This window comes from Falco peregrinus, chromosome 7, assembly GCF_023634155.1.
Source record: "Falco peregrinus isolate bFalPer1 chromosome 7, bFalPer1.pri, whole genome shotgun sequence".
NCBI classification, from domain to species: Eukaryota; Metazoa; Chordata; class Aves; order Falconiformes; family Falconidae; genus Falco; species Falco peregrinus.
The window spans coordinates 83,059,432-83,082,322 of NC_073727.1; the positions used below are offsets into that span (position 1 = coordinate 83,059,432).

Below are 22,891 nucleotides of genomic sequence, written 5' to 3' on the forward strand. Positions count from 1 at the left end.
AGGTCACACCCCAGGGAGATGGAAGATTGGACTGGAGAACCCATGTGCTGACAAGGCATTGAATCCAGGTCTTGTTCCTCTTGACCGTGCGTTCTTACCACCATATCTAATGGAAGAGCCGAGTAGCTCAAGCTTTTGTCCCCAGGGCTGTGATACTTTGCTGTCAGTTCAGTGTTAGCAGATTATCAGTGTGCTCAAAGCACACTTCAGTCTTTGAAGGATATAATTTGTGGTGGTTGCTTGGGCAGTGAATCCTAAAGGACTGTATGTATGAACTGTGTGTTTAGGTTAGTAAGCAAGCCTTGCATCATGCCTTAGTTGAGAAGTCTGGGTCCACTGCAGACTTGATGCAACATGTGTCCTAACCTTCCTGTCTTTGTGATCTGGTTTTTTGCACTCTACATAGCACTGCAGTGTGATGTGATGTCCTGTGAAGTACCTGGGTGGTTACATGTAGTTATTACAGGTTGTTGACTTCAGCGAGTTTTTTAAACTTTTTTTAGGATATTCTTGCTCAGTCACCATAGCCACTTCAGCCACATGAAAGAAATGCAAGATCTCAGTAGTATCATACAGTTGTCCTAAAAGGAAGAAAAATGGTTTTATTTATAATTCCTTTTTCATGATAGAAGTTGGAGATTTTCCTTACGGAGGTGGAAGCAAGCCTTTTGCAAGGCAAGTCTATCAGCAGTTTACTTTTGAGCGCAGAAAAAAAATTACATACGTGAAAACATACACTGGTCTATAATCTTTCTTAAGACTTTCACAGAAAAAGTGGAACGGATTGTACAGGTTGTGTGTGCATAGAGCTCTGGTATAGTGCTCCTGAATGAGACAAAATGCAGTTCTTTGTGCTTTACCTCTAGATGATTGAAAGTGAAACCCAGTATTAACTCCCATATGTAGCTGAATAGATCAGCATAAAAAGTTGTGGTGTTATGTGTTAGAAAAGTGACAGAAGCTTGTTAAAGAGTATGTGCTGCCTTAGCTTCCTTAAGAAATGTGACAGTGAAGGCTGTCTCTAGATTACTGAGCCTCTTGCTTATATGTACATTCTCAAAGCACTGTGTCATTTCATGGGCCAGTGAAAAATGTGATAAGACACTTGTTTACTTTGACAATCTTCACTGATTTTTGACTAAAGCTCTTGCTTTATTCCCTAGGGCTGGAATATGAGTGATACAGTGGTTATGATTCAAAGAGAGAGGAGTTAGCTGTTCACAGTGGATTTTTTTTTTTTTTTTGAGTGAAAGAATGCATTCCCTGTGCTTATTCCAACATCAGCATCCTGCATCTGTGTGTTACTCATGTATGAGGGAGCTGGGATCAGGAGTTATTTCTCCCCTTTATACCTTCAACTGTAGACATGAACACATGAAACTAATGCGCTTCTCAATGTACACTGCTAATAATGAAACTGCTGCCTTGCCTCTGCTGACTCCCCAGCTGCTGCATGTGGATGCAGACATCTTCATTAGTGCAGCAACGGGAAAGATGTCAGTTTCTATCCAGGCAGGTAACACTTTCCTACTATTTGATCAGCTGTGTTATAATTGGAAGGCTAAGCTATCATGAAGGGTGCTGCTCAAGAACCTGAAACATGATATATATATATATATATATATATATATATATATATATGTATGTATGAAATGTCTATAAAATTTGTCACTTTATAACCTAAAACTGTTATAAAGATAATTTTTCTCCCTTTTAGATATTAAGTTTTCAGATAAAACTTTTTTTCCCCTTCATTATACCTAACAGACATGCTTGGAAGCTTTGGAGAAGTTAGGCTGTGTGGATTTTTCTGTGTATGAACTGTTGGGTGGGATGGTATTGATTAAAAAGCAAATGGCACACTTCCCAGTACTTTGCTGGTCATATTCAGGGTAAAATTCTGTGGCTGTAGAATTTTTTTATATCGAAATGCATGTGTTACTGGAAGTAGGAAATCTAGCACAGGATTAAGTACTCTTAAGCAATTGTGCGAATTACTGTATTTTATTCACCCTGAATTGAGCTGAGCATGTTATTTAAACTTCAAATTGATTAGTATTAATCTGCCGTTGTCACTTTTGCAAGTGAAAATTTGCAAGTGCATGTTTTTGTGCTTTTGTATTGTTTAGAAGGCAAGTATTTGCCATGCATAGTGATGATTTTCATTTATTACCTAATTAGTCACCCTAAGTGTCTTTGAAGTGTTGCTGCTGTAGTGTAAATAAATGTGGAGAATTATTCCTTCATGACTTATTAATATAATCACTGTAAACTGAACTACAGCATTAAGGGTTTTGGGGTTAATATGAGCCTGGATAATTGAATTTTGAAAAAACATAGTAGTATCTTTGCAGAAGCATAGTTTGAGTATTGACATTATCAATGACGGTAATTCTGAAGTTGCTTCTTTGGGACAGTGTACTACAGACCAGTGAAGGGATGTATGTTCTGGGTACTTGGTGTTGCCTTGCTCTTTTATAGGAAAGATTCTGCAGATCTCCCCATGGAGGTCAGCATAAATGCTCGGCAGGCTGAAAAAACATCTGTCCTGTCATTGGAAAGAGCAAATCTGAGCAAAAGGAAAGAAGCAACAGTGGGAACCAGTATGCAGTACAGCACTGGGGAGTAGATTAAGGCAAACTGTGTGCCTGTTTTCCACTGAGGCTGTTTAGAATCGTAGAGAATCACTTAGGTTGGAAAAGACCTTGGAGATCATAAAGTCCAACTGTTAACCCAGGACTGCCTAGTCCACCACTAAACCATGTCCCTAAGCATAGCATCTATGTGCTTTTTAAATACCTCCAGGGATGGTGATTCTGCCACCTCCCTGGGCAGCCTGTTCCACTGCTTGACCACCAGTGAAGAAATTTTTCCTAATATCCAACCTAAACCTCCCCTGGTGCAACTTGAGGCCATTTCCTCTTGTCCTGTCTATTTTTACTTAGGCGAAGACACTCACACACACCTTGGTACAACCTGCTTTCAGGTAGTTGCAGAGTGATAAGGTCCTCCCGAGCCCCTGTTTCTCTCAGTTCCCTCAGCTGCTCCCCATAGAACTTGTGCTCCAGACCCTTCCCCAGCTCCGTTGCCCTTCTCTGGACACGCTCCAGCACCTCAGTGTCTGTCTTGCGGTGAGGGGCCCAAACCTGAACCCAGGGTTCGAGGGGCGGCCTCACCAGTGCCCAGTGCAGGGGGACAGTCCCTTCCCTGGTCCTGCTGGCCACACTGTTGCTGATACAAGCCAGGATGCTGTTGGCCTCCTGGCCACCTGGGCACACCGATGGCTCATGTTCAGCCGGCTGTTGACCAGCACCCCCAGGTCCTTTCCCACCAGGCAGCTTTCCAGCCATTCCTGCCCAAGCCTGTGGCGCTGTGTGGGGTTGTGGTCACCCAGGTGCAGGACCTGGCCCTGAGCCTTGCTGAACCTCATGCAACTGGCCTTGGCCCATCAGTTCAGCCTGTCCAGACCCCCCTGCAGAGCCTTCCTGCCCTCAAGCAGATCAACACTCCCCACCAACCTGTTGCCTGCAAAGTCGCTGAGGGTGCACTCGATCCCCTCGTCCAGGTCATTGATAAAGGTATTACAGGACTGTGAGAGCTGTCAGTGAGAGCTGTTTGATGAGAGCCATTTCTACAGTGTCTATTAGAGCTTTCTCCTTAATGTGCTGGTGGCATTTTTGTCAGCCCTTGTCATCAAAGTGATTGAGTAACTGTCAGCAGTAGATCCTTGATTTTCTGTACATAATAGGCCACGTGTACTAGCAGGGGCTACCAGCTGCTTGTTCCCGTTCCTTTAAGTTTACTTCATCTAATCAAGATCAGCGAGCCTGGTGTGGGTTTTTTATGGATTAACTGCACTCACCAGGCATTGGACAGTAAAATTGTAGCACAGGGATCTTGGGATCAGATTTATGTTTCTTGGCTATCAGATCTTGATCTTTTGCCATTTCACATGTTGCTCCTTGGATATCTTACTGAATGGATCTTGTACCTATAAAATGTGATTAAAGTTGTACTGCTTGCATGATGACAGTTAACTTTGTCATTGTTTCCCTAAGAAACTTATGTCTTTTGGTCTTGTAGTTTCAGGTTGCTAGAGCATTCCATGGGCTGTAGCTTGGATTCCAGAAGCACAACACTGGACCCATGCTTGCAGGCAGTCATTTTAAGGTTATGAGAATATATAACCATTTCAGAAACCATTTTTTTGCTTTTTCCGGTTAGCTATATTTCAGGAAAGCTTTGAATGGAATCCTTGTTGTTTCATCCTATCCATCTTGTTTCAGTGAAGTACCTCAGTGCCGAAGTGTTTCTGTAAAATAGTTCTGTTTTCTCCTTTCTTCCTCCCAATATAAGAGTAGTTCTCAATCCTTAAATTCCTGTGTCTAGTTTTCACGTATGTATTGAAAAGTGGTAACTGAGTTCAGTTATTGTAAACTTCAATTAAATTGAGAAAAGGCCTTTCTGTGTAGTTTCTGTTAAGGCTGAGAATAGTGCTGATGTGGTCTATGAATTCCTCATAAAACCTTTTCCCTTCTGCCCACAGTCTTTATTACAAGCTTCAAATTTAAAGGCACTTAGATAAATAAATAGTGGTGTGAAGTCTATAGTTAGAAGCTATTTTTTAGCTCCATTATGTGTTGGTTTTTTTTTCCATTGCAAGTGGTGTTGATTGACTTCTAATGGAAGTTGGGATGAAGTTCCATCATGGTAATCATGTAGAAATCATTCTTCCATAGAGATAATTATTACTTCTCTACAGTATTGCCTTTCTTTAAATGTCTGTAGCTGTTTATCCTGCTGTTATCACTTAGTTGAACCGGCTACTTTTTTTAAAACTATTTTTTTTAGGATTCAGATGCTGTAGATTCTTATTATTTGAGCATTGTTAACCTTTATCCTGAGATAATGTATTTTTAAGTATTTCTGAAATAATTTTGTAATTTTTAAGATAATCTTGAAATTTGTGATGCTAAGATTTATTCTGCTTTTTACTGAACTATTGCACAATATGCACTTATTAGTAGCATAATAGATTGTATTTGGCTTATTGTGGTTTTTCTTTTCAGTGAGCTTCCTGTGAAGGCAAGCTGAAATGCTTGTAATACAAACATACACTGCATAGATTACGTAGGTTAAGGACATTTCCAAATGTAAATGTTTTTTGATTTTTTTTGTTTTTGCATGAAAAGATCTTTGTTTTTCATTAAGATATTTACTCATTGAGATATTTAGCAAAGATCTTTAGAGCTGTACCTAGTAGGATGACAGGCTGACTGCTGACCTGATAGATCTATTGATTGGACTTGCTTTTCATTATGCTGTTACCTTTCCCAATACTACTAATTTGGGAAGGGACAAACAATTTACGTTTCCTCCTATCTTTGTTTTGTGCTAAAAAGCCTGTACTTATGGACTGCTTTCATTTTTGGTCTGCCACACAACAATGCTCACCACAATCAACGGTTTCTTTTAAAAAAACTCAATATATTCTACAGTGACTTTTTCTGTTAAGCTACTATGGATTACTCCTGAAATCTCCCAAGTCTTGAATTTTTTTAGTCTGTTTAACTGTTTCCCCCTGCAAATCTGGTGAGCTGAATTAATTCATGAAATTCTGAATATTTGGTTATCTAATTGACTCATTATGATAGAAGAAAGTTATTTTCTTGTGTGTTATCCTGTTATATTTTCTTGTTACGCACCTTTTGAAGGCTCTGACACACATTAAGACCTTTACCATGGTGAAATGTTTGATTTTCTTTATTTATGTTAGTAAGTTAATATTGTTTTTATCAGATAGATGGAACCAATCTGAATACTTTGCAATTTGTTCTTTGTATGCAACTTGCACTGTCCTGAAATTTATGATAATATTCCACTTAACCATATGATAGAATAGGACAGAATTTGCATGGGCTTGGTGGACATCTTAATTTTGCATGTATTTACAGGAAACCAAAAAAATTTACTGTCCTACAATGTAATGAAAAATGTCCTAAAATGAGAAGCATCAAATTATGGCGTGACTATATAGTGGTCAAAATGGAAAAAACAGGTCTGTAAATTTGTGCCGCTCCACACACCCCCCCCACACCCCGCCCCCCCCCCCCCCCCAAACAAATCAGGGTACTTTTTTTCCCCCCTTATCTCTTAATGTTTGGAAAATAAACTTTTGATATTTAAAACTGCTAGTACTAGAATTCAGAAGTTGTTTCATTTGACGTGTGTTTTTGAGAATCTTAAAACTGACATTTAAGAACTTCCTGAAGACTTATTTAAACATAAATAATAAATTTTTTTTTACAAAAATAATTATACATTTTTCTATGGTACTACATTCCAGCAAAGTATTTAGCAATTTTTTCCACCTTGTCTCTGATTTAATGTCATCTTTTATATATAGTACTAACTGTACAGAACCAAGAAGCTGCCTCTTGTGCAAAATACTCTTCTGCAGATAATAAGGAGAGAATTTCAAGGGGCAAATCTTACCTTTTGTTCTTAGTCTGTCTGTTCTGCTTGAAACTTGCTCCCAGTTCAGTTGTGTATAGATATTTTTTTTAATTAAAAGGAAATGTAGTAGCCCTGTATTTAACACTGTCTAAAAGACCTATAAAAATTTAGTTCCATATAAATTGCCAGACTTTAATTGCTCAAGCTTTCCCATATTGGGTGTCAACCTAAAGCTGGTTTTTTTGTTTGTTCTTTGTGGAGGTTTACGTCTGCTAAAATTATTCATCTGTATCTCAAAGCATGATGTAATCTGCTGGCTGAGGTGTTTGTTACCTTGCCCATATGTTGTGATAGAACAGCAAGATTGAATTGGTTTGCTTAGCTACGTTGGTAGCTGCCCATTGATTATGGACACCACTTGTACCAGTTTGATTTATTAGGTGGAGAATTGTTAGCTTCACAGTCTGGAAGCCTCTGAGTCATACTATTTTTTTGGTTGGGTATAATGACTGCGACTGGCATTGCTGGAACCTGCAATTGTAGTACAATACCTGTATAGCCCTCTGCATTTATTTAGGGCTTTTTACCTATGCTGAAAAAAGTGAAGCTAAAGCAAGGTGTTGGGAGTGCATTGAAGCAAAGCTGTGTAAAATGTGAAATTAAGGATGGAGATGAAAGGAAGCTGATGTTATCTAACACCTGGAGGAAAAAGCCTTGTGGAAGGAATTTAGGTATATGGAAAAAAAAATAGTTCCAAACCAGAGAGGGATGTGTGTTATAGTCTTGTGCTACACTTCCTTGTGTGATGGAATTATAGTTGAAGGTTACAATACTACTCCATTTTATACAGACATCTGTCTGTAGACGAATTGTATAACATTTCATAGCAAATATAGGCTTATATTTAGATTTAGTTTTCATGTATAGCAGCGCATTTAACAGCATATCAGTCACCTTACTCCTCTTTTCGCTTTGAATGTTTTACCTAGTGACTTTTGTTAACCCCACCTCAACTTTACCTAGGTGACAGTGTAGCTTTGATAGGTGTCATTGCTGTATAACGCCTGTACTCACCTGTTATGTTTCTTACATGCAGCTTAAACTCAGTATTTTTAATAGTTCTCTGCAATGACTATGTGGAATGTCTTAGGATTGTTCTTCATATTCCTTTGTAAATTTTATGATTAACTAAGTTTTCTGGGCAAGTTAGAGGAATCTTACCTGAAAGGGGCCATGAGTTTCTGTGATGTTGTTGGAAACAGAATTTTGCATAATTTACTTTATTGTTAATTGTAACTTAATATGGGAGAAGTCATAACATAGTATCTCATTCTTCTATTAAAAAGTACTTGTAAATATTTTTTTAAGTAACCAGTATCTTTTTCTGTGTAATGTTTTAAAATATTCTGGGATAAATTTCAAGTTGCAGTTGCTTTAAATTGAAGAAAATGGTTAGAGCAGCTTAGTGATGATGTGGCACCATCTTTAGGAAGGTGCTTAGCTAATGTACCTTTAATATCAGCCCTTTATCCCTGGAGATCTTTTGTACCAGTTCATTATTGGCACCTGAGTGTATTCTGTTTTCTGTGCTGAAAAAAGAGGAAAGCTTTGCTGTTCAACTTGATTCTCTGCGAGGCATGGAGGAAAAAAGGAAGAAAAAGAATAATAGTCTTTGATTGTAGTGGTTGTCTTTGTCTTTTCCAAACACAAAGAGCAGGAGGAATCACTGTTGCAGCATTTGCTACTGCTCTTGTTGCTCTCATCTTTCAGGTATCTCTTTTCAGGGAAGTGTTCTATTAATTTCTAGCCCTTGTACTTTAACTGGACTGTACTTCAAGCCATAAATGCTGGACAAGGAGCAAAATGAAGGGAAGTATTCTAAGCTATGGTATATGTCATCATTACTTTGAGAAGAATGGAAGAAGTTGGGCCATAGTGGTAGCATAAGCAGGATGGACCAGTGTCATCTGAGAAAAAGCACGAGATTCAATTGTCAGTGCTGGAATGTAATCATATTCTTGATTCATGTCCTTTCTGCCCATGACTTGACTAAGAGCTACCCATCTGTATAATTCTGGAAGTGGTGTGGTTTTAATTATTGCTTAATGAATCTCACAACAGTGCTAAGCATGCAGGGAAATCAGGTGCACTTTGCTTTTGGTAAATGTTAGTACAATTTTTTTCCTGTATTCTGTTGTTCATGCTGTTCTACCTGCCCTACTTTTTCACCTGTATGATTACCCTGCAAATGCTTTTGCCATTAATCGACATTGTAGCTTGTGAACTAGACATGCTGGTGTTATATTGTTGTTTTGCAAGTTCACTTAATTTAAAAATAGGTAAGGTTTTTATTTATATAATTTATATAATTTAAATAAAGAAGTCATTACGAGGAATTAGTTCAGGCTGTTTTCTGTTTGAAGATAGACTATGAAGGATAACATATTAAAAGAAAAGCAGCTAGAAATTGAATTAGTAAAGTCTTAATCTGAAGCAATGAAAAATAACAATGTTAAACAATAGAATAATCTTTATCATGTCTTAGAATCAGGTGATGCGAGGGCCAGATAAACAATTCCCTAAATTTCATGAGTAGAGGAGGCTGCCAGCATTGTAAATGCTTACAGTGATATCATTTTAAGATCTTGCAATTCATTCTTTCTTCCGTTTGAACTGTATGTGAGATATTTATCCACTTGAGCAATATTCTGTTTAAACTGTAGTCACATTACTTAGATCAGCAGTGCAGTGTGCTGTGAACTGGAGTTGTACTTTGGTTTGTCTTGTAGCTTAAGACTTGCAGTTCTTTATAGAGAATGTTAATCAAACTTTCCAGATGAGAAAAACAGTAAGTGGTAATTTCTAACCACTTAGTTACAATGTAATGGTCATGCTGTAAGAGTGCATTATGATTTCTCCATCCAGTGAAAAAAAAACCATATTGCCAGTTTTATTAAGTCCCTTGGTCTGCAAATGAGAACTGTAAACCCACTCCTTTGGCATGTGGTCAGACATTACCACTAAGTACTAATCTATACTATATTATCATCTCTGGCATTTGTGGTGTATTTACTGACATGTTACCTAGACTTTGAAGTTCACAATAGTGCTGTTATTGGAAGATTACACGTTTCTTAAGGAAAAAGAGCTTAAATGGCTTTACTGCAGAAGGGGAGTGTGTTTTGAATTTAAAGAGTAAGTGGCATTTTTTTTATTATTTGCCAGTAAACTGGTTCATTATTTTAGTACTAAAAGCAAAAGTTGAATTATAAATTTTTTCAAAGTTTTGAAAATTTCCCTTAGAAATTTCAAATTCTTTAATAAATTTAGAAGGTGGTGTTCTCTTCTGTCTTCTTACAGGAAAACAGAGTTAGATTTGAGAAGAAAAAAAGAAATCTGGATTACTAAGCACGGCAATGTGACTTCTAGTTTTCCATTTGTTAGTGTTGAATATTTGCAATATGATGGCAACAAATGTACTTAAAAGCTGTGGAAACAATTAATTTCTAATCACCAGCTACAGTGTTTTGTTGACGTTAGAGAAATATTTATGCTGTCTTTTTTTTTTTTGCTTAGTTATGTTTCAAATAATGGATTGACTAGAAGGAAATGTGATTTTTACATCTTAAAAATACTGTCAGCAGTTATTTAATATAGTTTTATGGTTTTATTTTCTCGTAAAAAAAAAATAAATCAGAGTTATCTGTCTACCTACTCATATGTAAATTATCCCTTCTACTGGACAATCAAAAAATATATATAGTAGTTACTGCAGATGCTACTGTTTATGTATGCATTTAGATTTTAAAAAGCATCATCATGAATTGGTGTAGCTGATTTGAAGTTAAACCTTAAAAATGTTGTTTGTTTTTACCTAATTACATTTGCTTGCACTAATGAAATGTAATGAAACTAATGAAATGGTGCAAAATGTAGAGATTTTCTTGGGACAATTACTTGGCGTAATTAAAACACTAATATATGGAACCTTTCTTATTTAGGAAATGATTTAGTATTTCATTTGAATTTGCTTATTACAGAAAATAAATTCAGCTATATTTTTTCTGTGACTTCACTAGTTGTCAAATATTTAATAAGATTGTAACTTTGTTTACTTAAAGCATCATAGTGTTAAGTACTTTTCTGACCTGTAATACAGTACAGTAAACCCCCATTTTTTCAGTATTGGGAAAAAATCAAAATAAAGGTCACTGTAAAGTAGAAGTCAAGACTCGCCCGCCCTCCTGTACTTTTTATTCTATTCATCTTTATTTCATTATCACCTAAATTAATGTCAGAACCAACATGATTGAGCAGGCTGATGATTCAGGAAAGTACTGAGGAAATTGCTGTTGTGATGGTTTTAAACTTTCACCATACGTGTTCTTAAAATATTGTGAATCTTCTATATGTTGACAAACTTCTAAAGAAATAAAGTGTTTAGTGGTAATACAGAAATGCTGATATTTAAATAAAAGACTTTGAACAATCTAAAATTATAAAAGCACTAAGCCTCTCAATTATATAACAACATTAAAAGTGCAGGAGTATAGAGGAAGAGATTGTGATTAGTGTTTGTCAAGTACTTTACAAGTCCTTTCTGCCACGTACCACTTAAGATATTTGGCAAGTTAGTTAATTTTTGTGCTGTGGTCTTAACATTTATAAACTATGTATTAATATCTCCTTTTTCCTGTGTTGTCTAATGTAGCTATGTTCATAGTTTTGGGCTTCCAGTAGCTTTTAAAGATTTAGATATTTGTCTAATTTTCTTCAAGGCACTACAATACAACCACTTAGTCCCTTTTTCCAGTTTTCTGAGTTCTGCATGCTAGCTGTTTAATATCTGCTTTAGCAATTCCCCTTTGAGGAAAATTAAGTGACAACAGAGGCTAAGCAACAGTCTCTCTAACATGATTACATTCTACTCTAGAAAAATTTACCTGAGAAATCTAGAAACTGTGATAAACCTGCTCATGAAAAGCATTCGGCAAAAGCAAGAGTCCAAAGAATATCAGAGAACACAGATTTTTATTACTGAGCAGTAAGTTGATGAGCTTCTGTGAAAAGGAGTGTACAGTGGTTTTCTGTAAGGAAATGCAAATGTTGCTTGGAGTAAGGAAATGGAGAGAACTAGAAAACAACCACATCTTGTTTACCACCTACAGTGCTGGGTAATTGGTCTTCCCTCTGGCCTTTCCTCCATCAAACCAAGTTTTATAAAAGATCCATAAAACATCTACAGCTCTGCTAATTATTGCTCTCCAAGAATGAATTGATGTTCTGGTCAGTATAGTTTTGCTCAGCTGACAAGTTTGGTTATGCTTCTTTCATTGCCATGCTCTAAGATGTACAAAGCTCCTTGGTATTTCTAGGGATCTGTATTTAATGTTTCTCTCTTTGGTCCTTGCATATATAAAGAATGTAAATGAGGAGATCTCTACAGGCATTTCAATGATTACAGTGATGCAGAATTAATTTCTGACTTGGAGTGAGTGTTACTCAATAGTATTACATTAGGAAATCAAAAGCTTCAGACAAGAAGGGCTCATTTGCACCTTGTATGGTTCTTAGGCCAGCTTCATGTTGTTTTTGTGCATCATGCCAGCTGCTGAACATAAAAACTGCCTAAATTATTTGGGAGAAAAAATTTTGTGGGACACAGTCTAGGATTGCATTTCAAAGTGTTTGCTCTAAACACTGTGTCTCAGATATGTTAATACATGATAAGAAGAAAAGAGGGAACAAATACTTCGTTATTCAGCAATATTCAGAACTCTCAAGTGAATGATTTGCAGGCTTTGATTTACTCTGTCATGTACAACTCTTTTAGTTGATAAACATGTAAACATTTCAACATGTCTTTTAAGCTGTTGATCTAAGTGAAAAATGCTAATGTCTCTGTATCATGTTGAATAAAACAAACAAAAAAAATTGGTTCTTTGAGGAGTATACACTAAATACATATGGATATATATAAACAATGCTGATAATTTGTTTGTGCTGCTGACTCATTTTGATGCTATGGTGATCAGTAAAATGGAAAAATTTGTATCAATTAATGAAAACACGCTGTTTTTCCCAGGTTACTTTCACAAATTTTTTTGCTCATCAGGAGAGGCTATTTAAAAGTATAATATATTTATTGGTTAATAGATTTTCTTTTGTGTACATTCTAAAATCACTGTAGTGATCAAAGTAGTTATTCTTGGGCTAAAAGATTCAATGTAGCAATTAAATGTAGCTCCATTATGAAGTCTGATAATTCAGACATTACTTGACATATTTGGTGATTGTCACTGAAGAGGCTTCCTTTGACGTCAATGAAAATGCATATATTTTGTGACAGTTTCTAGGTCACTTTACTGCATGTTACTGCTTTATTGTCCTGTGCTAACCCATCAAATGTCATTGGCTTACTGTAGCTCTAAGTAGCATGTGACTTGTGCACAAAGATGATTAAACTTAATGGAAATGAAGAATGTACTTCGTTGAGTAAATAGGACTAAAAGGCACATGATTAACCTTTTTAATGTGTTTGAGCATCGGGAGAGGTTCTTATTTTGGTGTAATTAATCTTTTTATTGGTTTTAGCTTGGGTATGCAAGACAGATGTTGATGGAACGTGCTGGAAGATCTCAATAGTGACATTTGCCAGAAAACAGATTATAAAACTTGAGTTTATAAAAGAAAGATTGCTGAATCTCAACCTCTGTTTACATGATGACTCAGTCTATATAAATTTGCAGTTTTTACTTTTCCTATTTTCTCAACCAATTGTATGTAACAAAAAGTCTGAAGCTGTGTGATGTGATCTTTATTAGTTGATTTTGAGAAGTAATGTTTTACAATAATCCCAAGCATTGCAACTGTAGTCAGTCTTCTGGGGAAAAAGAAGGCAGATCCAAATTACTGGAATGACTGAGACTCATCAAAAATACCAAGCTAAAGCTATGGGAGTAGAAGCAACAGAGTAGTTGCTTAAATAGAAAATAACATATTGTTTCATGTTTTTTGTTATTTTAATGGAAATTAAAATGTTACAGGCAAATTTCTGAATGATAACTGTGTTAATGATTTTAAAATCCCAACAACATAGTAGAAAAGTTCCATGAAATGGAAGTCTGAAAAAAACCCAGAGAACTCTCAGATACAGGTTCCATGGATTTTGGATTTGACTTTTATCTTTTCTCCTCCCGTGCAATGCTATGAAGGCATAGAAATGAATGTACTTTTTTAGTTTGCATAACAACAGTATGATAAAGATACTTGCATGAGTAACGAAGCCTGCTTTTCTATGGATTTATGTTCCATATTTCTTACCATTCACCATTCCGTAGTCTCAGTTTACTTACATTAGGATGCTGAACTCCTCCTTTAGTGGCTGGCTAGACAAAAAGTAGCAATAAAAACAGTTTATTGGTGTTTACTGGCTGCTGAAAGAGCTGTGGGAAAGATAGTGTTAAGTACAGCTTGTTTTTTATTGGGTTACTAAGTTAGTAGGAGTACTAATCTGCCTCATCTGGAGAGATGGACATTTTCCTTTTTTTAAGTTTGCAGGAACTTAACATCTGTAAGACTTTCATTTGGCTCGAAAATGGCTATCAGGAGACTGACAAATGGACAGAAAAATAAGATCAGGTTGCACAACCCACCTTTCCTTTGCTAACAGGCTGAAAATTAGTATATACCTCAAAAATTACTATTAATTCCTGCATAAGTTGACATCAGTCAGATATGGAGCGTGTGTAACTGGTAGAAAAGAATGGAGATTAAAGAAATGAGCTGAGGATTGCTTAGATGGTTTTGATGAAGAAGGAACAAAAATAGGACAAAATATAGCACTGAAAGAATGAAAAGAGGAATTAGTTGTTGCTTTAGAAAAATTAATTTTAATGGGAAGTAATACAGAAAAATGATTCAGAAGAACATAAACAAGGGATATAGTAACTTTTAAAACATAGGTTTGGAAGATATTTGGCACAATCTTTTGCTGTTGAAAGGTTGGTGAGGTGCTTTGTCAGATCGGTTCAATGTAGCAGCCTGAAGATACTTTACGTCTTAGAAGGGATTCTTTGAGCATTGTGGGTGTAATTTTTTTTTTTTTCTCCTGAAAGAGAAAGGTAAAAAGTTACATTTGTGGTTTGGAGGACCATCAGGCTTGAGTCTTACAACGAAGCAGAAACAGATGGAAGGGAATCTTTGGAGCCACTGTATGGGGATAAAGAGCAAACTGCATACATCAGGCTAACTGTGGGTTTTCATGCCCTAACAGTCTCATTGCAGTCCTGGTCATGCTAGAACTGCAATGTGAACCAGGGTGAAAAAAAGACACGTGGTATGCCACAACTGATACTGCCAGCACTTCTCAGTTCCTTTCTCTGTATCTTTGCATCCAAGTCCTTTCTGCAACTTGGCATCTGTCTTGCCTTGGCCTTTTTTTTCTTGTTCTTTTCTTCATCTACATTTCTGCTCTACTTATTTTCCAGAATTCATGTTTTTCTTCTATCTGTTTTATATTCTTATATCCTTTTTCTTATATCCTTCTTCTCTCAGTCTTTCTTTTCATGTACAGCTTCAAGAAACATCAGTTTCATTTAAAGTTTTCCGTTTGGAAAATAGAAAAGGTAGCTAGGTAGTAAATGACAATTGCAGGCTATCTTGCATCAGTCTCCTGTTGGTCTACCTGCTGGCTTTCAGTCAAATGCTGCATGTTCTTATTGACTGATAGCCTGTGTGATTGGCTATATATTTTGTTAGGTTTTTCATTACAGTTTTAATGTAATTATCTGAACCACTGTCTTTACATTTATAGTTTCTGTGCATCTTTTATTGTGTCATGAGTTGATGAAAGCAAGACTTTTGCTGTGACGCTCCATTGTGTGTCCTACATGATTATTTGAATCAGGTTAGAAACTACCGAGCAATTTTATGGATGAGAATGAAATTATTATCATAGGTTCAGCAATAACATTTCAGACTGTTTACTTATTTTCTTGGTGACCTGATGCTCTTCTTATTTTTTTTTCTTTTAAGAATAATTGTTTACTTGAGTTTTCCAAACCTATAGTTAGCTTCAATAAAATCATTCTAAGGACTGTTACGTGGGTCGTATCTGGCAGCACAGTGTTTTGCTTGTGGATGAATACTGCTAAGACTTGTTCCAGACGGTGTTTTCATGTGTGTGTTGGGATGTGGGTATGAGACTGAATTAGCTGGCCTACTCTTGCACCCTTCAAAATACCTGGGAGTTTGTTTGTCTCGTGTTCTGCACAGAAAGTGTAGTATGTTTGGGCTAACAGAAGACTTAGGAATCTTACAAATAAATATATTGTCTATGGGAGCTATTCCAGAACTGGCCAAGATCCCATCTTTTATAAAGAATAAAAGAATAAATTGCCTGTAGGAATCTGAGCCATTGTTCATCCTCATTGTGTTTTATGACTCTGCTTCACTGTCTGAGTTTTCCATATGACTCTGAGAGTTTGAGCAACTGGAATAGCTAGGATGCTGGAAAGGGAAAGGTGGGGGTTATGAGGAAGGGGATAAATAAAGCTAGCAACATCCTCTTAATGTCTCAGGAGTTTAGGTGTCTTGGTTGTCCTGAGGTAGATGCCTCTAAGAGTTTGGGACTTGCATCTTAGGCAGTGTGGGTATTTTCTCTGCCTATTTGGGTGTAGAAGGTGGCAGTCTTCCGTTAAAAGTGGCTTAGAGCCTCAACAAACACTCAAACTTACAGTTTTGGATTTTAAAAATAAAAAAAAGTATTATAGTGAAAAGGATATGTAGTATTACAGCCTGATTATTCCAGGAGTTTGTTGGACGGCTGCAATTTTCAAAATCTGCAATTATTAATAAACAATATGCACATACTTCCTGAAAGGCAAAAGGAGGGTGAACTAATCTGGGATTTAAATATTAATTTGCTATTAGAGTTACGAATTCTGAGACCTAAAAGAAGTGTTAGTTGTGAGCATGAATATAGAAAAACTGAAGAAGCAAGTTAACTCTGTTTTGTATGTTTAACAGTGTAATTAAAATGATAAGGGAATATTAAGTCTCAGAAAAGGACTTCTTTCCATGGAACGTTTACTGAATGTGGTAATGCCACACAGGCTTGAAGAGCGTCATATAATGTGCCCATGAAGATTTTTGGGGATGAAAAGGACCTCTTTAGTGAAAAGGATGGCTTTAGTGCAGCATTGTCCATCTGTATTTGCCGAGACTTCTGAATTTTGCTTCTATAAACAGCAAATTAAAGAGCAGTCTAGTGGGGGAAGGAAGGACAAATTTTTCCGTAGTGCATTATTAACTACTGGCAAGCCTGGTGAAGTTTGGAGGCTGCCACTGACATTCTTGTTTTAACATTTGCTGTTAAGTTTTATGTTTTACATTACACATTCAGAAAGAAAGATTTTTTTTTTTATTAGATGTATTTAATTATGGTTAAGTAGGAAAATATAGCTCAAAATACTGAGGAATTATGAGTTAATAGTCCAGTGGATTCACGAATATTTTTCACTAGTTCAGTTGCCTTTATACTTAAAAAGACTAAGGAATCTTTTCATAGTTGTTACTAGAAGATGACTGGGAGATTTAAAGGCATTTGGTCAAAATAAGCTTTTTTTTTTTTTTTACCAGGTTGTATGTGGGGTCCTCAGAAGTAAACAGGGACTCCTTGCACCAAATGTGTATTAAAAATATTGTCACTGTTAAGGAAAGCTTCCAATTTCAGAAAACAAATGAGATGTGAAGAGGTAAAGAACAAGAATGCAGTAAAATCAATATACTATATATGAAGTGATAAGAATGAGCCTCGTGGCTTTTATTTTCAAATTTCCTTTTGACTTCTGAATCCGTTTTCTTTCCTAAACAATTGATTCCAGTGTATATGTAGCAATATGCCTTAAGGATATCAAGAAGTCACGCTATGGAATTCCAGAAGTAATTTTTCTTTGCCTGTCTCTTACTGAAGTTGGTTAATATGTTCCTAAATAGTTTTAGGTTAAGCAGGATTATCCATCTGCACAAAACCTAACTTTTCCCCATTGCCTTCACATCCTATTACGATTAATAGCAGCTGCTGTTTTCTTAGTAACTAACTCTTGTAGGGTACATAAAAAGGTGTTATGGAAGTGTTACAAGAAGATTTATAGCAGTGTTATTTTAAAAAAGTTTACTGCAAGGCATCAGAAGACAATCAGTCTTCTATTAAAAATTACATCAAGCAGCCCAGACTTCATTGAGATGTACCCCACTGTGTGTCGTATCTCTCTTCTCTTTTCACAACCTCAGCTATTTAAAATGAAAGTTGTTTTGGAGAAGAATTCTCTGCTTCTCCTGTATTTTTATGGTGCCTAACACATTGGGAATCTGTTCCTGGCTTTGCAGGAAGCTTATAAATCTCCCCATTGAACATCTCGGGCATATCCTGACAATGTTGTGTAGGATGTACAGAGTAGATAATAAAGCAGTTATGGCCTTCATTGCTTCTTAGGATGTTCCGCTTCGTCCTGTAGCCAAATGTTTTAGTTTTGATAGGAATTTTTAAAATTTTCTGGGCTTCTTTGCATTACTCTGTGCTTGTTTTCATTTCTTATTATCTCTGCACCACTGTCTTCACACTACAGCATTGTTTTTGGTGCTATGCAGGAAGGAGCTGTGTTAGTCTTTCAGAATTATTTTTGGCATTTGTAGTGTAAAACGATACATATTGGAATAATAAAATCCTGGTGTGTTAAGGCAGTAAGTTTTATGGTTGCGTTAACATTTCTCTGCCAGATGTTTCATATGTTCATCCCATCTGTGGTCACATTAGTTCTTTATGAACTGTTCTTGCCATGCATACACTTTAAACTGGGGAAAAGATCCACCCTGATGTGGATTTCAAAGCGGTGAGATTTAACCAGCACATAATGCAATGTCAGCATAATAGCATAAAGCAGCTATGCAGTCTTGTCCCTAGGTACCACTGAAAACCAGCCTGGTTCTGTATTGTTGGCACCCTCCCTTCAGGTATGCATAAACATTGATGAGATCCTGTAGTCCCAGTCTCTCATTCATCTTTGTGGCCCTTTGTTGCACTTTCTCCAGTATGTCCATGTCTCTTGTACTGCAGAGCCCAGAACAGGACACAGCACGCCCGGCGTGTCCTCACCAATGCTGAGTAGAGGGGAAGGATCACCTTCCTTGACTGGCTAATGCAACCCAGGATACCATTAGCCACCTCTGCTGCAGGGGCACATTTCTGGCTCATGGTCAACCTGGTGTCCACCAGAACGCCCATGTCCCTTTCCTGCCAAGCCATTTTCCAGCTGTGCAGCTCCCAGCATATAATGGTGCATGGGGTTGTTCCTCCCTAGGTGCAGGACTTTGCACTTCCCTTTTTGAATTTCATGAGGTTCCTGCCAGCCCACTTCTCTAGCCTGTCCAGGTACCTCTAAATGGCAGCACAACTCTGACCTATTGGCCACTCCTCCCAGTTTTATGTCATCTGCAACACTGCTGAGGGTGCACTCTGCCCCGTCATCTGGATGTGACAGAAGAGTTGTGTGAAAAAGAAAAACACCGTTGCAGTTTTGAAGTAATAATATAGAATACAGTTTTGCAAATGTGTATTGGGATTGCCGGGGTGCCCCCTACTGTGGGACATCTCACCGGCAGCAAACCGCTTACAGATGCGTGTCTCTTGCTTCAATGAGTGCTCAGTTGCCTTTTCATGACCAAATTTAGGAAGACGTATGTCATAAAAGAATTATCAGTAAATGCTTTGATGCTGGTTTTAATCACTAAAACTAGTGTTCTTCACCCAGACTGAAAGTTTCCCATAATTTCTGGACATATTAAGGAGAAGATGAAGGAAAGTAAGCATGGCCTTGCGAAGGCTAACTCCTGCTCAACCAACGTGATTGCCTTCGATGATAAAAATGTCTGGATCTGTGGACAACGGATGACACTTACCTTGACTTCAGCAAAGCTTTCGATACTATTTCTCCGAATATTCCTGTATCCAAGTTACGATCTGAACAGATGGACAGCTGGAGCAGTAAAATGCTGTTTGCGTGGCTGGGTCTGGAGGGCCATGGTTAATGGGTAGAATATGATATTCTACCTGGAGGCCAGTGGCAAGCAAGTACCACAGGTGTCTGTACTAGGACCTGTCTTGTTTAAACATCATTATCAATGATATGGAAGGGGTGGTGGAGTTCACCCTCATCAAGCTTAACAGACGAGACCAAACTTTGGAGTGGGGAAGCAAACGGTATGGTTGAGGGCGAAGCTGCTGTCTGGAGGAACGTAGACCAGCTGGAGGAATGGGCTGGCAAGGAATGGTTTGACATTGACTTCTGACCCTTGCTGAATTTCATAATAGTAGGTCTTTCACCTGGGAAGGAAGAGCTTCCTGCAGTGATACAGGCTGGGAGTACCTGTCTGGGGAGCAACTCAGCGGACAAAGCTCCTTGGGAGCCTTTGTGAAGTGACCTAAGCCTGCAGTGGCCCTGGCAGCAATGACGGCCAACAGCATCCTGGGCTGTGTGAGCAGGGGCATGGCCTGGCAATCGAAGGCAGAAGGTGTCCCCTTCTACTCATTATTCAAGTCTTGGACCCTCGATAAAAGAAAAGGTGGAGCGAGAGCCATCAGGATGGTTGAGGGCTAGAGCCCTTGCCCTTAGGTGGATGGGCACAGTCTAAAGGACGAAATGGATATATAAATAAATGGGGCAGGCAGACTGTTACACCATTGCTGATTTTATTTAGAATCCTTCCTATTAAAATTCTTATTATAAAAACCCTTCTTATTAAAAGGAGATGCTTAGTCAGATCCATTGCTTGGAAAATTTACTTCCATATAGGAGGAAATTGCAATGAAAACCTGTTGAAGGGACCGCACTTGATTAGAGACAGTAGAGCCACAACTGCTTAATGCAGTGCTATTTGAGGTATAAGGACCACACTTCTTCCTGGGAACTGTTTTTATTCTGCCATAAGAGGCTATGTAGGTTTAAAGAGGAGCACAGTAGTAAATTATTTAAGTGAAGCTGGTAAGAGAAATGGGAATTAGTTGTTGGACGTAGTTTATTTTGAGACAGCTTGGATGTTCTGACACATAGTATACATAACAAGTTGATGACTTCTGAGCAAAATATTTTTGTTGCTTTGACAAATCTGAGCTATTTGAATTTGAGCTATTTGTCTCAGTCTTCAGAGTTTTACGTATTTTGGTCTTTATCTTCTGAGAGATCAATGTAATATTTGTGTTTCAGCCAGTAACAAAGGAAATAAATGTATAGACATACATCTGCATGCAGGTAGTTAGATATGCATACTAAAACTGAAAAAGTGCAAGAGAAGTCTTTGAGTAGCTTTTTTGAAAGCTTGGTTGGCTCCTTAGTAATTTATCAACAGGGACACCTAATACACTCCCTGTTCATTATTCACTGTAAGAATTATACACTGTAAGATTATTAAAAATAATAATCAGTATTCTACCTATTATGGTAATTTTCCTTTTCCTGCATGGTTAGAGTTCTCAGAATTGTCTGAGAACAGGTTTTGAAAATTACTGCAAGGCTGTTAACTTGTTTTCTCACTCCAGCTCATCTAGTATAAACATAGAATTCCTCAACAGAACATACAGGTTCATTTCTTGACCATCAGCACAGATGTAGCTGGAAAACTTTGAACTGATGTTATTCACAACTTTTCTGACAACAGGAACAGTGTGCACTAACTCCAGCAACAGGTAGTGCACATGTATGGGCTTAAAAATGCTTAAAGGGAAAAGAAGTGTTTACTGGTTTTGGGCCAGTTGACTTATGGATGTATATGCACTTCATTGCTATGATACTTGGAGTTGTAATGCATTATACTTTTATATTTTTGTTTATTTGTTCTAATAGCTGGCATCTTACTTTGATTTGAAATTAATGGGAAAAAAGGTTATACTAAAAACTTCTGGGTTTTAGTTTTAGGGGATTTTGGTTGTGCCTTTTGCTCCAGAGAAGGCAGGTAAAGGTATAGACACAGTGTCAGAGGGCTGCACAGCAGGACCCCCACGCTTATTACCCTAAGGAGCTAAGGCTGCATGCTGTGTTGAACACTGGCGGAAGGCTGTTCTGTTCTTGCCCTTGTCCCTCTTCCCTGTTAGTGTTGTCTCCTTCTGCGGACCATGCTTTGCTTCTCTGTTAGAAACCAGAATCAGTGCCTCTCCATCTTTGCGCTCTTTGCAGTCAAGGAGCCCTAACGGACCTTGCCAGCCTTGCCCTGTAACTTGTTTATTGCAGATCTTTCTGCTTTGGGGAAACTCATTCTGTGCTTCCACAGCTGGCAGCAGGTCTGAGCTCAGCCTGGGCCACAGCTTGTGGCAGCAGCCTCGGCTGTCCCATCTGCAGCCAGTGAATTCCAGGCTTGTAGGTCACAAAGTGCAAACCTTGGCTGCATCAGCTGAACAGGCAGGCAGTAATGGATTAAAATCCTCCCTTTTTGGTTAACTATTAGCAGGAAGACAAAGATTTGTGCTCTGCTGATATGGATTGGTTAAAATGATTGACAGCTCTACTAGTTATTAGTGTCAAGTTAAGACGCAATTAGATTTCTTGTTTGCTCCTTGCTGTTAATCAGCATACTCATTCATTACAGAACTGCCTGTGCTTTTTTCATTTTGTTGTTTTAAAAGTTTTTGTTAAAGATTTTTATCCAATGACCTTCCTAAGTGATGGAGTAAGAATGATCTATTTTCCTTTCCAAGTAGTTTGATCTACATACATTTTTGCCAGCGTTTAGCTAGGTTTCTCTGCGATGTTGTTGCAATACTATGATGTTTGTTATACTTACGGTTACCTTGTGAATCTTAACAGAATGAGCGTAAAGCTGACTGTCTCATTACCAGTAGTTGAGCAATCTTACTCATGCTTTGGGCTATTGACCTGTGTGTGCTGAAATAATGTTTTTTCGTGTCATTTGTTTGTCTTTGCATCTTCATTTTACTGATAAATGAGTTTCAGTCGACTTTTGGGAATGTAGTGTAGATATCATGATATAGTAGATTTGAAGGCGCGCTCTCATTTTCCTTCTCTGGGAATTTAGTACTGTTGAAATCCACACCAAATAATGTTATTTTATTTTAATTCACATTAATTATTTAATATTTTTTCTTCAGTTGGAGCTTTAAAGAGTGCATACTATTCCTAGTTTTTACTGTTTCTAGGAGAAGGTAGTTCTTCAGGGCAATTGGCAGAATTGGCAAACTAGATCATGCTCATTAGGAAGTTACAGGGCTTTCTCATGTCCAGGCTATTAGGACACATCCTATTCCTCATCCCTTGTATTACTTCTTTTGGCACCCTAATAAAAAAAGGTGCTTGAGGACCTATTTGCTTTTCTAGAGATCCCACCACTCCAATAAGGCTCTGGGATGTCTGGAAACTGGAGACAT

The 22,891-nt window shown here is 37.5% G+C and overlaps 1 protein-coding gene across 3 annotated transcripts in view; it reads left to right on the forward strand.

Annotated features, from left to right (window-relative positions):
- Window positions 1-22,891, forward strand: part of BCKDHB (branched chain keto acid dehydrogenase E1 subunit beta) — a 131,841-nt gene that overhangs the window by 47,346 nt on the left and 61,604 nt on the right. The window contains exon 9 of one of the 3 annotated variants that reach the window (XM_055810238.1): window positions 9,817-10,021. The exons of the other annotated variants lie outside the window; for them this stretch is intronic. Within the exon in view, the coding sequence (XP_055666213.1) occupies window positions 9,817-9,864 (48 nt within the window). The 3' untranslated portion in view covers window positions 9,865-10,021. Of the gene's footprint in view, window positions 1-9,816; window positions 10,022-22,891 lie in introns of those variants that run through there. 3 annotated transcript variants of the gene reach the window in all.